Source organism: Desmodus rotundus, chromosome 1 (genome assembly GCF_022682495.2).
Source record: "Desmodus rotundus isolate HL8 chromosome 1, HLdesRot8A.1, whole genome shotgun sequence".
In the NCBI taxonomy this organism is placed as follows: Eukaryota; Metazoa; Chordata; class Mammalia; order Chiroptera; family Phyllostomidae; genus Desmodus; species Desmodus rotundus.
The window spans coordinates 135,461,436-135,478,019 of NC_071387.1; the positions used below are offsets into that span (position 1 = coordinate 135,461,436).

Below are 16,584 nucleotides of genomic sequence, written 5' to 3' on the forward strand. Positions count from 1 at the left end.
AGTATTTTTTAGTAGAAAGCTAATTATACCAACCTCAAATGCCAAATGGCCTTTCTTAATTCTATTTCATTTCATAAATTTCCACAAAGAAAAAAAGAAAATCTGAAGCAAAAATACATTTAAAAACTCTAGCCAATAAAAAGCAAATTTACAATGTATATACATTTTCCAAACAATATATTTCTCCATTTATCACTCTATATTAATATTCATAGTTAGGGTAACTTCTGTTTTTTTGCAAGAAAATTCTTATATCTATAAAGTTCATCTTCTCATTTTTTTTTTAAACTAGATACAATCTCCCTTCTCTGTACTGCCTTGTTATGAAAGCTTGGGCAATGGTGGAGGCTGCAGCGGGGAGGGGGGGTGGTGAGGACCTGAGGGTTAGTAACAATGACAGCAGAGCAAAGGAAAAGGATAGCAAAAGCAGTAAGGAAGAAAATGAAAGTAAAGTAGAAGCAGGTCTTCCTTCTGATAAACACGAAGGCAGTCTTAAGAACTAAATCACATTTCTCAGGACATAAAACTTGTATGGGTGAAATAATGACTGACAATAACTGGGGAATATGATTTGCAATTATGTAAAATAAGTATGCATTGTAAAAGATTGACTAAATTGATTTCTGTTTTTTTTTTTTTACCTATACTATCAAATTTCACTTACTAGTGTGCTTCCTTTTGCTTTAGATATGGCAGAATATATAAAAAATTACTGGAACAGATCAGAATATAATAGAAGATGGTCTCTTGCTCTCACAAATCCCACTCCTATTTTGTGTGTGGCTTGGTTCCTATGCTTCCTCTAGATATTTTACTATTAACTATCTCACTGCTCACTAATGAGTAAGACAATGTGGACAATGTGATTTTCCTACTCACTTACTACAGTCAATATACCTGCAGAGACTGAATCAAAGCTGAGATTCAAGTATTGTAAATTAGCCTTTCAACTCTGATGATTCTAGTCGAACTGTTGTCTAAATATTATTATACTTTGTAAATTAAGTGGTAAGGTGAAACTTCAAAATCACTCACAGTAATGAAATAATTCAGACAACTAGTTAGTACAAAGATGGGGTCAACTCAGGTTTTGTAACTCTGAACCTGTACTTGTTCAAGTAAAACATGCTTTCCATACCTGCTGCTTTTTCACGATGATGTTTTTATTACCCAGGCTGCCTGTAAAAGCTGGTAAACCAAAGAGCAGCCAGCATGACCAGAAGAAAATCCCAAGCCTCTACAAACACAAACTGCCTCATTGTCTATCCAACATTTTTTCTGAAATTCTCCTAACTGGCAAAACTTTCCTGTTTCTTGTCCATCACTGTAATTAATTTTCCAGTTGTGTAGTAACCTATGTGTTACATAAAATGTGCCAATTATAATAAGCAAATATTGAGCACACATTATATTAGGAACTACTTTAAGCCCTTTATGTGTAGCATCTCAATCCTTAACTTCAAATAATATAATACTGTAATCCCCATTTTATAAGTGCAAAAATCAAAGCCTCATAAGTTAAATAATTTGCCCTTATTCACACAGCTAGTAAGTAGAACTGGGATAAGTCATCAGGCATTCTGATTCCAATGTCCATAACTGCGATCTCCACATATGATAGGTGTATAATAACTACATGGATTTTATTAGTAATGTGCAGATAACTCAAACTTTGAGGTCTGCAAAAGAATTTAAGGACTTTGTATTTCAAAAGACTTCTTACATATTAAAATAGCTTACATAAACTGTATCTTCTTTGCAAAGACATGGCCCAAGTAAGAACCTTTAACTCATGTATGTACAATTAAAATTCAAATGTGAAAGAAAATGGGGGGGGGGGGGGTCTGCTGGAATACTTTTAACAAATGTCCAGACCAGCAATGTCTAAAGTAACTTTTTGCAGCGACAGAAATGTTTACTGTCTGTACTGTCCATCATGGTAGCCACTAACCACAAGTGACTATTTAGCACTGGAAATGTGTCTAGTGTGAATGAATAACTAAATTTTGAGTATTTTGTAATTTTAATTAAGTCAAATTGAAATAGCCACACATGGCTAGTGGCTACTATATATTGGACAGTACAGGTAGAGAATATAAAAATCCCAGAAAAAAGGTAAGTATAGACATTCTTATTGCTTTCATTTGGAGAGACAATTTTAATGTCTCCTTTCTTACTTGCTCTAGCTCTACTAACCCAAACAATATAAACATCCAAAGAGATTTAAGACAATTTTCTATAAGTTCTGCTTTGTGTATCTCAAAGGAAAAAAAAATAATTAAAATCTATATGACCAACAAAGCTTCATATATTAGAAACTTTTTACTTTTTACTATTTGGATAGCTAAGAGAATCTGAATCTCAAAATTCTGCCACCTATCAGGAAAACTAAAAGAATCACAAAATTTTCAATTCCCTTCATAAATACTTGATAGTAAGTGCTTACCTTGATTCTCCACTACTGTTTCTAACACTTTCTTCATCACTATGTCCATTCATTGTAAATATCAACAAGTTTTGAAATGAAATATAAATCTTCCCAGTTTAAAAGATGAATATAAATACTGACTCCTCCTTGAATATCAAAACTTCAGACGAATTTTCTTCAACATTAACAGGTTTCCTGGGACCCTTTTTGATTCACCTAAAATATATATATATAAAGAAAGTAAGAAAATTTCCTGAGGAGAAAAAAAATTAAAAGTCTATAAAGCACTTAAACTAATCTACGCATAAGCCACTAGATCAGAGGGCATAAGGAAGGGGTAGAGGTCTTTACTCAAAACACCTAAGCTTCTATTAACTACATTCCTGACTACTTACTATAATTTAGCATAGCACTGCTTATTTTTGACAGAAGAAATTAAAATATTTGTGGAGTAATAAAACTTTTAGTCTAATTGCAACTGTGTAGCAATATATAAATATATGTAATAGATAACTAAAGCAAAGTGGTGGTATGTAACATATACATATACTCCAAGAATAGAAAATGAAGTCTTATTAAATACCTGGTCAAACAAATAAAGGGGAGGAAAGGTACCCTTAATAGAGCACTAATACCTATAATCAGGAACTTCATATACTTGAGTGAGGGAAAGTTCTGAAAATGCTCACATAAAACCAGAATAAAAGTGTATCATATAATCTTAAAATGTATGGGTCAAAAAATAAGTATGTTCTTTCCCAAGTAAACTGACAGTGGACTGAAAAAAAAATTTATTCAGTTTGGACTCGCAGAGACTCCATGTTTTGTTTTTTTTTTTAAAGGTAATAAAATATATACTATGATTTGGGGCAAAAGAATCATGGCTCAAGACACAGCATTTCTACCTTTCAAGATACCAGCACAACACTGGAGAGTCACCTACAAGCCATCCACGAATAAACAAAGGAGATCTCGGGCAGGGGAGGGAGAGGAAGAAGCGGGGGAAGGAGACGTCAGATCCTTCCCCAGCCAGAAAGTACCGAGACAGCCGACTGAGAGCGGAGCTGTCCTTCGACCTCAGCAAAGACAATTCACTCCTACGATGATTTCCACTCCCCTCCCCCAAAAGGGGGGGGGGCGCGGATCAACCGTTGCCAACTCAATCTAGATCAAGCAAACTCTACATTGAGATCAAGATTTTCATTCTCCAGAGACTACAGTCCAGTACGCTTTTGCAAGAACTGGTTATCCAAAAAATAACTATTCCCCGCAACACTGATTCCTGATGTTAACTATTCATCCTAGCTAGTCAAAGAGCTTCACTGCTAAAGTGTTAAAAATCGAGGCACTCTTTAACAAACTGCCTCCTTCCCGAGAAGTCCCTCTTCGTAAAGAAAGTTCACTCTTTTCGTTCCTTCCTTTTCACCTTCCTTTCGCCCCTCAAAATGGCTTTCGCTGTACATTGTAACTTCCTTTCCCCCCTCGTCTTCCTTCTCCGAGTAAGTCCTCTTTCTGAGACCCTTCTCACAACCACAAGTTCTGAAGCTGCAAGCACATGCACCTCTCTCCAGCCTTTCAAGGGTCTTAACAATGACTCTTCCCTAAGTCGTTAAACCTCTTCAATCCTCTTTGGAGTCCCGTCTTTTAACAGTTGCTTTGCTTCCGCTAAGTTTTCGAGGCAGTACTCGAAGGAGACTGAAAACCCTCCCTCATCTCTCCACTGCAGCTCCACCGCTATCAGCCTCCCACCCTAACCGAACCACCCCACCCCGCCCCCGCCCGGGCCTCGCAAAGCCTCCATCCCGGCCCCAGAGTCCCTCTTCCCGCCTCAAACTTCTCGCAGACCCGCCCCGCGCCCTCCCAAGCTCGCCAGGGCCACCGCCCCCTCCCCCTCCCCGCCGCTCCCCACGTGCAGGGAGCCCGGGTAGCTGCGGGACCGACGTACCAGCCAAATGCTCACTGCTTGAACCTCGCAGCTCTCCCCTCGCGGCCCCGCCAACCCCGTGCGGAGGAGGCCCGAGATCAACCGCCGAGCTGCCGGCCTGAGGATGCGCCTCGCGGCACCGGCCTGCGCTCGCCACAAACACGCCCCCTGCGCGCCGAGCCCGTCCGCCACCGCCAACGCCGCCGCCGGCCGCCCCGGCCTTCGCCCGGAGTTCAGCCGTTCGGCCGCCGCCCGGCCACCGCGCCGTCTCCGCCCTCCGCCCGGCCGGTGCCGTCTTCCCCGCCACATCCTGACCCGCCCGCCGCCCCCTTTCTTACCGGCTAGCGTGAAGGATTCGCGGGGCGGAGGGAGCCGACTCGGATCGGCGGCCTCCCCTGCGCCCGGCCCGCGGTCTCTTCAGCCCAGGGAGTCCTCCGGCTCCGGGCGCCTCGGGGTTAGCAGGAGTCCGTGAAGGGGAGGGGGAAAGGGGAAGGACGCAGAGGGAAAGGGGAAGCCCCGGCCGGCGGCACCTAGCGCGATCCCCTACGGAGCTAATCCAACAATCAATTCATTATTGAAGCACCAACAGAGAGGGCAGCCAGATCAAGAAGTAATCAGGCGTCGTCGTCGCCCCAGCGGCCACGCGCGCGCTCCCGCTCCCGCCGCTTATCGGCTCCCAGCAGCCGCCATGACGCCGAAAGAACGAGCGCAACCGTCTCGGTCGTAGCCGCGTCCACCGCCACAGCCACCGAGGTCGCCGTCGCCTCCGCCTCCCGCGCGACGTAAGCTCCTCGGCTCACTCCCCTTCCCCACTCGGCGCGAGGCTGGCTGGCGGGCGAGCGGGCGCGAGCACGCCGAACCCCTCCACCTGGAACGCGGGCGGTGGGAGGGGTAGGTTGTGGAGTTGTTGGGCGTAAGAAGAAGACGATTGGTACTCAGTACGGGCGGCGTGCGAGTGCGCGCACGCGCGCCAATGGGAGCGCGCACGCCCACTTCGCGGAGGCCGCCGGACTCTGACCAAGGCTGTGGGCCGCTGATCCTTGCTTGGGCACCCTCCCTTAGCGGCTTTGAGTTGAGTTCCGGGAAGTGGGAGCTGCAGGCTCGCTGCTTGCGGGTATGGACACTATTCTGGACGGTTGCGCAAGGATCTCGAGGCTGAGAGACTGAGAAGGAACGGGGACGCAGGGAGGTGGGGAGATGCTGAAGAATATGATGGGGGTACGGGTAGCCGCGGAAGGGGCACAATGGATTAGTTGGAGGGGCCGAGTGAGGTCCTGTAGCCCAGGCCTCGCCCGGGTCTGAGTGCCTTCAGGAGGGGGTGGGGAGGGGCCTGCTGCGTCACACCAGGCAGCCTGGGAACCTAACTGTTGGGCAACTGTGGTCACCTCCCGCCTCTTACGCTTAGGTGACAAGCAACAGAGGCTCCGCGGGGGGCTTAATGCTCCCTGTGGGCGGGGCAGCACCTGAGAAGGAGAGAGAAAATAGAGACCTACTTGTTGACATCCTGTGCCGCGTTTTGATTCAATTGTGGGCAGCGCAAGCCTGGTTCAGGAAAAAAACAAAACAGAAAAAAAAAACCCTTTTACAACCTTTCTAGGTTCCTTCCTTGGAGGGCGGGGTGGAGCATGCGGTGCAGAATCGCTACAAAAAAGCAATCGGAAGGACGTTAGTAACTGTCTCAGTTTAAGGGGCTGCAATTTAGTTGACAGTTTCTTAAACGGAGGCCTCAGACACAATCCTTTAGAGGTGTCTAAGGAAACACTTTCTTTTCAAGCATGGTGATGTCCTGCTTCACTCTTTTTGAAAGCATTTTTTTAAATCAAAAGTCTCTTACACTTCATTATTTTTCTGATCCACATAATCTTGAATCACTCGAAATTTTTGAAACGTTCTAATCTCACTTTTCAGTTATTTGATTTCATGTAAAGGCCCACCTTCCAAGTCAGATGAGTTTGAATGTGGTAACTGCATTCCAAAGTAATTCTGCATGTGGGAAATAATCAAGTTTTATAAAAATTTGGTTCAAAGCTTTCAAAAAAGATCTCAAGACATAATTCCAAATATTTGTTAGTTATATTCAAGGGTATTTTCACCTTGGGGCGTAGGGAAGAGCAAACAGGTACACACACATGGTCTATTAAAAAATGTATGTCTGTGATCAACAAATAACGTAACAAAATGAAACACTATTATACTTTGCAAAATGATCTGTACTCAGCCTCTTTTTTTTTTCTTTCCTTTTCCCCTAGTTATCAGATAGCTATACTGCTGGGTTGTGAGGAATAACTTCATCCCTGAAGTCCCTAAAAGTAGGAACAAAGTGCTGATTTTTAGTATTATGTTTTTATAATGTGATAAAGGTGCCTAATGATAGGAACTTCTTGTACCTCCCACTGATTTGTTTCTCATGTTACTAGAGTGGTAAGTGAAAAATAAAATGCCCAGAAAAGCAATAACCGTGGCAGATAAAGAATTTTGTAATCAGAAGTATTAATCAGATAAAGTCTTCAAATAAAACTATGCTCCATTTTTATCATTACCATATGGACATAATCTATATGTTTTCTGAAAGCGCATGTCAAACCTTTTTAAACTACTGATTTACCATTTAGATGTGATATGTTGCATATATACATATGTAATATTCTGGGAGGTTTATATATCTGGTGAAATGCTAATATAATTTGACTCCACAGAATTTTATTTATTTATTTTTAATTAAATTTATTGGGGTGACACTGGCACGGAATTTTAGAATGAATTGAGAATGTGGAGAAATACAAGCTAAGTGAAAAATGGGAACAATTTTTTTTTTTTACAATTTAACTGTTACAATTTACAGTTAAATCCTCAATTTCACTTAGTTTGAATAAACTGTCCTTATCTCAACCTATTGGTACTAGAAACAATAGAAAAATTCTTGCTAATTTTAACACATGACTTGTAAAAATACCTGAAAATTTACATCAATTAGGAGGTCTTTATTACTATCTGATTTTCCACTTGAGAAATTTTATATTCTTTAAAAAGAATATTATTTTTACAAAACCTAGGACAGTGGTTTGTGAGTCTTTAATTCAGGTACTCTCTACTAGGACCAGTTACCAATAGGTAGGTACCCTTAGATGGAGATTTGTAACAAAGACAATGGGAAGTGTGCTTTTTCTGTTAATGTTTGGATGCCAAGATAGGATTTTAATTCCATAATTATGTTCTTGTGGCCTAGAGGATTTTGCATATGAGAAACTGCTAAAACAATCAGTATTAAAATACCCTAGAATCTCATCCTACAACATCATCCCCCAGGTCCTTGCCAAATAGAAGAAGGGGTTCCAAATATGATACTTAAGTTTACACAGCTCTCTACAAATAGAACCCACAAAGTTCCAAGTCATCTTATAATGAAAATATACTGTACATTATTTTCTTAATCATAAAATTTATAGAAGAAACTGAAGAGCTCTGGTTCTCAGTGTTGGACAGGGGACAAGAGTCCATCATCTAGGAAATTTCTTCCTAACTACGTATGCCTGACACTTCCATTCTGCCCCTTTTCTGATATGCAGAATTTCTGCATATGGTATGGTTGGGAAAAATTTCCCAGATTGTTCTGATTATCACCAACAGCTCATCTGCCTTGTTTATAGCCACTGTAGTTGTGCACTTGTACTAATGTATGCACGAATCACTGTAAGTTAATTAAGAGACACTGTATAAAATATAATAGGTGTTTAAGTGGATACAAAAAGCGTGCACACAATAAGAAAAAAAGCTAACCTCAAAATATCAAATTAGCACAGCAGTGCTGTTATCATTCCTCCTTCAGGTCCTTTATTTATTGTCCATTTTACCTCATCTATGTTGCCTTCAGCTTTAATTTTTAATTCCCAGTATTTTGTTTAAATAGGCCTTATTTTCTCTACATCTTTCTTTCCAGTTCACCCTGTAGGCTTCCTTCAGACTCGGAAACTTCTGAAATCAGTCCCCTGCTTTAAATATATATATTTCAATATGCCACATATATTTGCATACATAATATTTTAATTACTTAGTCTTCATAGTTTGACTCCAGCATTTCCTGCCATCATTCTCAGCAGACACTTGACACTCCAACCACACATTTCTTCAGGTCATTGGAAAGCTATCTCTCTCATTGTAAATGGATATAGTCCATCTATCTTATGAATCAGTCTCTTGCAGGTTTGTTTAAATCATCAAGAACTGTTGAGTGCCATGACATAATTGTACTGACACCCTATGAAACGTGTCAGGCAGCTTTCTCGGCTCCCTTTTAGCACATCAAATTGTGTATTCTGTAAATGCAGCATGTCATTGTAATAAAGCATTTGTTTTTATACATCATGAGCTCCTTGAACACAGACTCTGTGTGTCCCCAGTGCACTATATTGACATTCATTTAATAAATTATATACCAGACATTCTGCTGGTGCAGGGGATTATAATAGAGTAAAAACAGACATTTTTAATAGCTAAAGTCTAGTTCAGGAAACAATCACACTACAAAATCCTAACCAAAAAACAAATGGTATGAAGGAGCATGTAGTGCTGTGAGAATTCATAATGTAGAACCCTAGTCAGAAAAGTCTCCCCAAAGGGCGTGACATGATTTGAGAACTGAAGAATTGGTAAGAATTAGACTGGTAAAAGGGAAGCGAAGAGATTTGACAAAAATTCTGGAGCAAGAGAAATTATATCAGCTTACATCCTACTTTGTCTTGGCGGAAGCCGTTTTTACTTTTCAGCAGTGTCCTTGTTTAAATGGTAAATTACCTCATCACCATATCTATGGTACTACTGGAAGAGAGCACTGAAGGAGATGAAGCTGCATAGGGGCCAAGCCTTTCAGGCCCAAAAGCTGGGAAAATGACAGATTTTTTCTTCAGAACAAGGGAAAACCTTGGAAGGACTTGGAATTGGGTGATGATGATGGAATTTGCAAATTGAAAAATTTACTCTAGCTATGAATTCCAAGGAAGGTTTAGAGGTACATCAAAGTAGATAAATATTCTTAAATGAATTAAGAGGCTTAAAGATTAGAAATAACAGATTATGTTAGAATTATGGAAGTGGAAAGTGTAGCTAAGGAAGGAAATAAATAATCCACAGGATTTGTTGGATTCAGGGTTAGGACGAGGGAAGCGGTACATATACTGGACTGGTATGGAGCGTAACAATGACTCCCACTTGAGTTATATAGTAAGTTTGGAGATGGGTAGGTGTGGAGACATAAATTTAATCTAGGATTTAACTCAGTTTTTGGATTGAACTTGTGCTGAGAAGGGAAACTAGACTGGAAAAAAAAAACAAGTGTGTAGGGAGAAGTTAAAAAGTTCTGAATCCACAAATGAGTACATGAAGTAGACTTGGAAGACAGCAGTAAAGAACTTTGAATTAATTTTTGGCTAGGTAGAGGAAGATGAGCTGGAGAAGGAGTTGAGATCTCAGAAGGGTGTGTACAATGGAGGACAAAGGCATAAATGCTTCAGGGAAGGAGTTGTGAGTAGTGTGACGTGTGCTGTTGAGAAGTCACATGAGATAAGGCCTGAGTAATATCCACTGGATTTAGTACCAAGATGGCCATCGGTTACCTTAACGGTTACCTTAACAAAAACTATTCTGTTGGAATAATAGATCCAGAAGCCAGATTTAAATGGAATGTGATAAAGAAATGAAATCAGTGAATATAAATTTCTCTTTCATATGGTTTGACTTTGACTTGAGAAAGAATATGAATCTGTTTTTTGTGGGGAGGAGGTGGTATCGGTATAAAAACAAGACATTTCAAAAAAATGGGAAATGCCCTTTTGAGAGAGGTTAAATATGTTAGAAGAGAGGAGTTAGCTATAAAAGTTAGCTGAAAGGATTAACATATTAATCAAAAAAATGAAATACATTAATATTTTCAAAGTCTGATTCTGGAAAGTTTTCAATCAGGAACTGAAGATCAGATAATGTTCATAATTTACAGATAATGTACATGTACAGATAATGTTCACTGTTTATAGTTATGGGCTATAGGTAAGGTGGTCAACTAATTGGTGTGATTGAGCATGTCTGTGAGCCATCTACTCCCCAAATAATATACAATGCCTCATGCTCTACTAATGTTTGAAAAGTCATTGATAAAAATCTATTATAACACATATATTCCTGAGAAGGATAATGTTCTCAATTGTGCCAAAATTTAGAATTACCTAAGGAGCTTTACAATTAAAATGCTCAAGCCCTACCTCAAGAGATTCTATTCCATTGTTCTGAGGTGAGTCCTTGGCATATTCTTTAAAAGTTTCCCTTTTTAAAAGATGATTCTAATGTGCCATTAGTATTGAAAAACTATGGACATCATCATATTAGCACTGCATTGACTCGTAACATTTAGTTTAGATGAAGTGTGGAGAGGCAAGGACACTTATTTGGAAAATAGTGGTTATTAATGGGGAAGGTGCAAGATTTTGTCCCACAGGGAATACTTGGCAAAATCTGGATCAATTTTGGTTGTCACCATGAAGAGGGGATGAGTGCTGCTGATACATAGTGGGTAGAAGCCAGGGATACTGCTGAAGATCCAACAATGCACTGAACAATCCCCTTCAACAGGGGATTATCTGGCCCCAAATGACAACAGTGCCATTGGTGAGAAATTCTATCAAGGATGGCAAGCTAAGTAGTGTTTTTTGGTGAAATCCTGATGGATGGGAGTTGTGGTTTGGTAAGGTTGCTAATGAATGACGATCTACTCTACCTAACTACTTAGCCTAAATTCAGCCTTGCTTAAAACTATCAACAAAATAACCAATGTATTTGCAGAACTAAGAAATGTGACTAATACAAGTAGTCTACGTTATTTTTCTTGTTTAAAGACAATCATAGTGCAACTAAAATCACTGGTAGGTGCGTAAATTGGTTACAGCAACTTTGGAAGATTGATAGGCAGTATCTGTTATTGCTGAACTTAGGCCTATCCAATAATTCAGCAGTTTCTCACCTCTAAGTGTGTATCTAAGAGAAATGAATGTAAGCATCAGCTAAATCTTTTTCTATATGAATGTTAATGGCAGTTTGATTCATTATGGCTTCAAACTGGAACAAAATGAAGTATATTCATACAATGGAATATTACCTAACAATGAAAAAGAATAAACTGCTACACACTGAGGTAGGGCTTTAGAGAACTTGTTCGCTAAGTATAAAAAATGTGAAGTGCATTGGTTTACTACATGTGGAGTTTTGAAAAGTCCATTACAAAAAAAAGGAATTCTTAACAAAGTTCTCAGATGAAAAGTAGATTGGAACAAATTTGGCAACTTGTGCCAAATTTGGCAAATTTAACATTAAAGGAAAACAATTTGCTTTTGGTCTGAGATTATATAACCAGATCAACAAATTACTCAAGGGGATGATTGAATTACAACAATTTAAAAAAAAAAGTTTGCCACCTTGTTTTGAATGACTATACACTGGATTCTAGAAAGTGAAATTTTAAGAATAGGAATAGGAATCTCAGGCAGGAGTCAATGGTATAAAGGAACCTCTATTCCTCAGCAATCTCCAAAGTAGCTTCCACTACCTCTCCCCTTCTATGCCTCACAAAAGCGTGATGATCCTTCACATTGTCTATCAGTAACCTCCAGGGTTGGAATGCACTGTGTCTGGGAATGTTACTAAATGGCAAACTGCAGGCTGCCGTGCCCACTTTTTCTCTTATTTGCTTTGAGGCTGAAGCAGAGAACAATGAGGATGGGTAGAGTCCCAGCTGTTGCTAAGAAACAGAAGTCCAGAAGAATTCACAACTTAAGGAGAAATCTGACCCAATATGGTCTTTTAGCATTAGATAAATACAAAAGAAATCTCCCTAAAAGAAAATTGGTAGGCAATCATCCATGTAGACCAGTTGTGTACAGTAAAACCCCAAAGTAGACTCAGACCACAGACTATCTCAACCCCTTAAGCACTTCCCATTCCTGAGTACAAAAGAATCTGTACCAGCCAGAAGAGGGTTCCTTTGCCCCAAATGAAAAACCTTAGTGTCCCTTGTCAGGAGGGCCCTAAAGGACTGTAAAAGAATCCAAATTGGGTACAGCCAGAAGTGGGTCAATTAACTCATGCCTTAAACAATTTCCAGGCTTATTATTCACTATTCCACTCCTATTGGATACAATGTATACTTTAGTTCAGCTAGTTGAATTAACATTTAGTCCAGATTGCAGTATTAATTCAAGTATTTTTTTAGATGTCTTTGTGTGCCCATTAGGGAAGGTACGTGAAAAACTGTTAAAGATAGGCAAGCACTTCTCTCATTTGGAGTTGACATTCTAGTTTGGGGGAAGGAGAGAAGAAAGATGAATAAGGAAGGAAGGTTACAAACTGGGATAGGTTCTGTAAAGGAAAGAGGATAATGTCAGAGAGTGTAAAGAGCAGTAAATGCAAAGAGCACTAGGGTGGTCAGAGAAAGCTTCTTTGAACTGCAAGTGAAAAAATGAGGCTGAGCCTATTGTAGCAGGAACAATGGGGAGAACAGAAAGGAAAACAAGTGCAAAGACCCTAAGGTAAGAGGGAGTTTGTTACGTGTGATGAGCTGGAGCAAGTATAGCACCCAAGCACAGTGAGTGAGAAATTGAGTTGATGTTAGATTGAAGAGACCCTTAACTCCTTTGATCCAGAGCCGTGTGGGCTATGGAAAGCATTTGGGGTTTAATTCCAAATACAAAAGGATGCCATTGAAAGTTTTTACAACAAAGAGTAGCATAATTTGATTTACTTTTTCCAAGATTGCTCTAGTATGTAGGTAAAGGCTAGTAGTAGGAAGGTGAAAGGGACTCTCCACTCAGAAAGGTATTCTAATATATAATGGGTATTAGGGTTATAGAAATGATTTTGGAAATGTAGAGAAGATGGAATCAACATAAATTTGGGGTGTGAAAGTAACATTTGTGTTGAGGTCCTCATTTACCACACAGTACCTACATATGTTAATAAATAACAAGCATATTATTTGGAAATGTGGAGATAAAAATCAAAGAGCTAGAAATATTTGGAATGGAAAGAGGAATACTGTAGATCATTTTTTAAATAATTGTGTGTGCATGTGTGTAAGCTTTGCTGTGAAAAGTTAGGTGTGTGGTGGTAGGTGGAGAAAGTCAAGGGTTTTTTTTAAGTAGAAAATACTAATAAGCAGAGAATGAAAATTTGATATGTAGTAGACAAATGGTATAATTAAAGAACAAAAATATTGAAAAGAGAAACTTAGGTGTCAAGAGTTAGAAGTGCCTACAGTAGGAAAAAGTTACACTTTCAGTTTTACAGTAAAGAAGGCTGAGAAGATGAGTACAGATAAAGAGAGGTTTGAATATTTGTTGGACTAAAAATGAAGGAAATTCTCTCTGATGGTTTCTGTATTTGCAATGACTTATGGAGTAGTATCATCTACTGAAAATGGGTAGAGTGAAGAAGTTTAAGGTAACAGGAAAAATGACATTTTTACCTCAGAGAACATAAGTCTGAACTTCCTAGGGAAGCATGGTAGAATAGCCAGGTTGGCTTGACCACTCATTTGTGGTCTGTGTGAATTTTAAGAGAAATCATTGGCCTAATTGCATTGTTAATGTTGCCTGGGTCTCTGCCCAAAGAACCAAATAATTGTGTTCAAGCAGGTTTGGGATTTTGTTGTAATTAAAAAGTAACATGTGGGGTGCTCAATGGCCTGACTGGAGGTCTCTGAGAGGCTGAAGACTGATTGCTGAGGTAAAGTGAGCTGGATGGATAGGAGGTGATAGACTGAATAGGATATTCAAAATTGGTATTTCACAGGTAGTACCATTATCAGTGCTTACATAGTTCAGGGATAGTCCAGGGTGTGAAATGAGGTTGAATCTTTGGAGGTGATGAAGTTAAAGAATTAAGTTTTTTCCAGTTTCATGTGTAAGGAGCTTGGAAGTCGCCACTCAGTGGTAACAGACTGAAAAATACCAGAATAGAAGGGAGGACGCAGAACAAACCTCTGCGCTTAAGATTGGAGAGAAAGGCATATGCAGGGAATCACAGTTTACCTGAGAGGAAACAAGCAGAAACCACTGTGGGAACCAGTCCAGAGTAAGAAAATCTAAACTGGAAATGATGAATTGCTGGAGGCTCAGTGCAGACTGAGAGTTAAAAAGTCAGAGGACCCAGTCAAAGAAGGAGGGATACAATGTTAGATTTACCTCCAGGAGTTCAGCTAGGTTCCCACGGTAAATATCTGACAAAAGGAAAAATCCCCTGTATTTCTATGAGGAGGAGGGGAAATGGAACCATTTTGAGATATGTCAGAGCACTCTGTCCTTCCAAACAAGGCCTGCCTTCAGGGAAACCCAGTTAACCAAAGCCTAACCTCCTGGGATATTATCAGACCCTAACTGACCTAGGGGAAAGGAAATAACCAACTCCAGTTTGCTTTAGTCAACCTGTCCCACCTATGGAGCAGAAAAAACTGAGAGGCACTTGTGACACCCAGAGACACAGGCTCACTAAATGACTGAAACCTAATCATAGGACCAGAATGCTTGCTTCCTTCTACGTCCCACTGCCACATCACTAAAGGCTTCTTTACAGCAGTTCGTTTTACCCAGTACAACATATCCAGCTGTCAAGAAAAAAAAAAATACTAGGCATACAAAAAAAAATAGTTTGAAGAGATAGAGCAAGCATCAACTAAACAAGGCCAGAATATTGGAATTATCAGGCTGGAATTTAAAATAACCATGATTAATATACTAAGAGCTCTATTAGATAAAGTAGACAGCATGTAAGAACAGATGAGTAATGTAAACAGAGATGGAAACCCTAAGAACCAAAAAGAAATGCTAGAGATTAAAAAACAAAAACGCAGTAACAAAAGAATTAAGAGACTTCAATTGGATGGGTCATCTACATATATTTTGAAAGTCACTAACAATAACTATGTATAGTTATTTCCCTCAAAAAGGGAAAATATGATAGTAAAACAGGAACTAATATTGGCAATAAACAAGAGAGTGACTAGAAATGTATGCCTATAGAGGACTGACCAGTGGTCAAACTGATGACATTAGCTTCAAAGGAGCTTATGTTGTTGAAGACAAAGAGGAAGTAGGTCCCAGATCTTGGCCCAAAGGTTCATATTATAGGAGCAAAGAAAGTCTCCACTTGAAAAGAATATAGTTAAACCATTATCAGTTTCAGACTGCCTAGACTCAGTTAATGCAAAGAATATAGGTCTTAATATGATTGGAACACATTTTACTCAACAACTCTTCTGAAAATCAGTGTATCATGCCATTTGTTTTAGGTGTTTGAGATGCTGCAATCAACAACAAAATAGTCCCTGCATTTTTAGAACTTATATTCCTGTGAGGGGAACCATAAAATAAACCTATTATATCTGATAGTGGTGAGTGCTATGAAGAAAAAAAAATATATATATATATATGGAGGGAAAGAAGAATAGAGTGTGATGGGGATGGTATTTTAAACAGGGTCACAGAGAGCTTTTCTAATAAGGTAATAGACGTGGAGCCTACAACTGAATAAAGTGAAGAAGAGAGACTTACAAATATTTGGCAGGGGCAAGGGCATTTGTGTAGAAGGAAGAACAAGGACAAAAAACTTAAGGCCAAAGTATGCTTATGTTTTGTAACAGGAAAACTAATGGACTTCAGTAGAATGAATACTTGCTAATATTTATTTCCTACTAATTTTTGTATTGGAGTAAGAATATTTTAGCTAAAAACTTCTCTACCTCATTTCGTATTTTAAATTCTCCATAGATCTTAATTTTTAAACCTGAAATTTGATGTACTTGGAGACTTGGTACAAGAGTTATATGAAGGCAAAAATGCTTTATTTTAAAATGATTTTGATTTTATGATTTCTTAATATTATATGTTATTGTGGATCACCTATTTTTTCTCCTCCGACTAGTTAATAAAACTTTAAATAGAGAAATGTAAATAAAAGTTACATGAAACTATTTCATAAACATCACTAAGAACACTTACAGAAGACATGGTGGGTGAGCCTACATGATTCATATGAAATAATTAGCCAAGACAAATAATAGATATGTTTGAAGGGAAGGAAAAATAAGTTTGGGTACTTTGTCAAAGTTTGATGTCTTAAGGGTCTTCATCATTAAATTAATATCTAATTTTAAATGATACAGTAGTAAATAAAACTAATTGGACATTTTCAAAACTGT

The 16,584-nt window shown here is 39.2% G+C and overlaps 1 protein-coding gene across 3 annotated transcripts in view; it reads right to left on the reverse strand.

Moving 5' to 3' along the window:
• The window catches only part of CHD1 (chromodomain helicase DNA binding protein 1), a 72,352-nt gene extending 67,104 nt beyond the window's left edge, over positions 1-5,248 (reverse strand). The window contains exons 1-2 of one of the 3 annotated variants that reach the window (XM_045197677.3): positions 4,691-5,248; positions 2,447-2,644 (exon numbers count right to left, since the gene is read on the reverse strand). In XM_045197677.3, the coding sequence (XP_045053612.2) occupies positions 2,447-2,499 (53 nt within the window). In that variant the 5' untranslated portion in view covers positions 2,500-2,644; positions 4,691-5,248. Of the gene's footprint in view, positions 1-2,446; positions 2,645-4,373; positions 4,393-4,690 lie in introns of those variants that run through there. The other 2 variants (XM_024563254.3, XM_053911070.1) reach the window with 2 other exon arrangements.
• Positions 5,249-16,584: the final 11,336 nt, after the last annotated feature.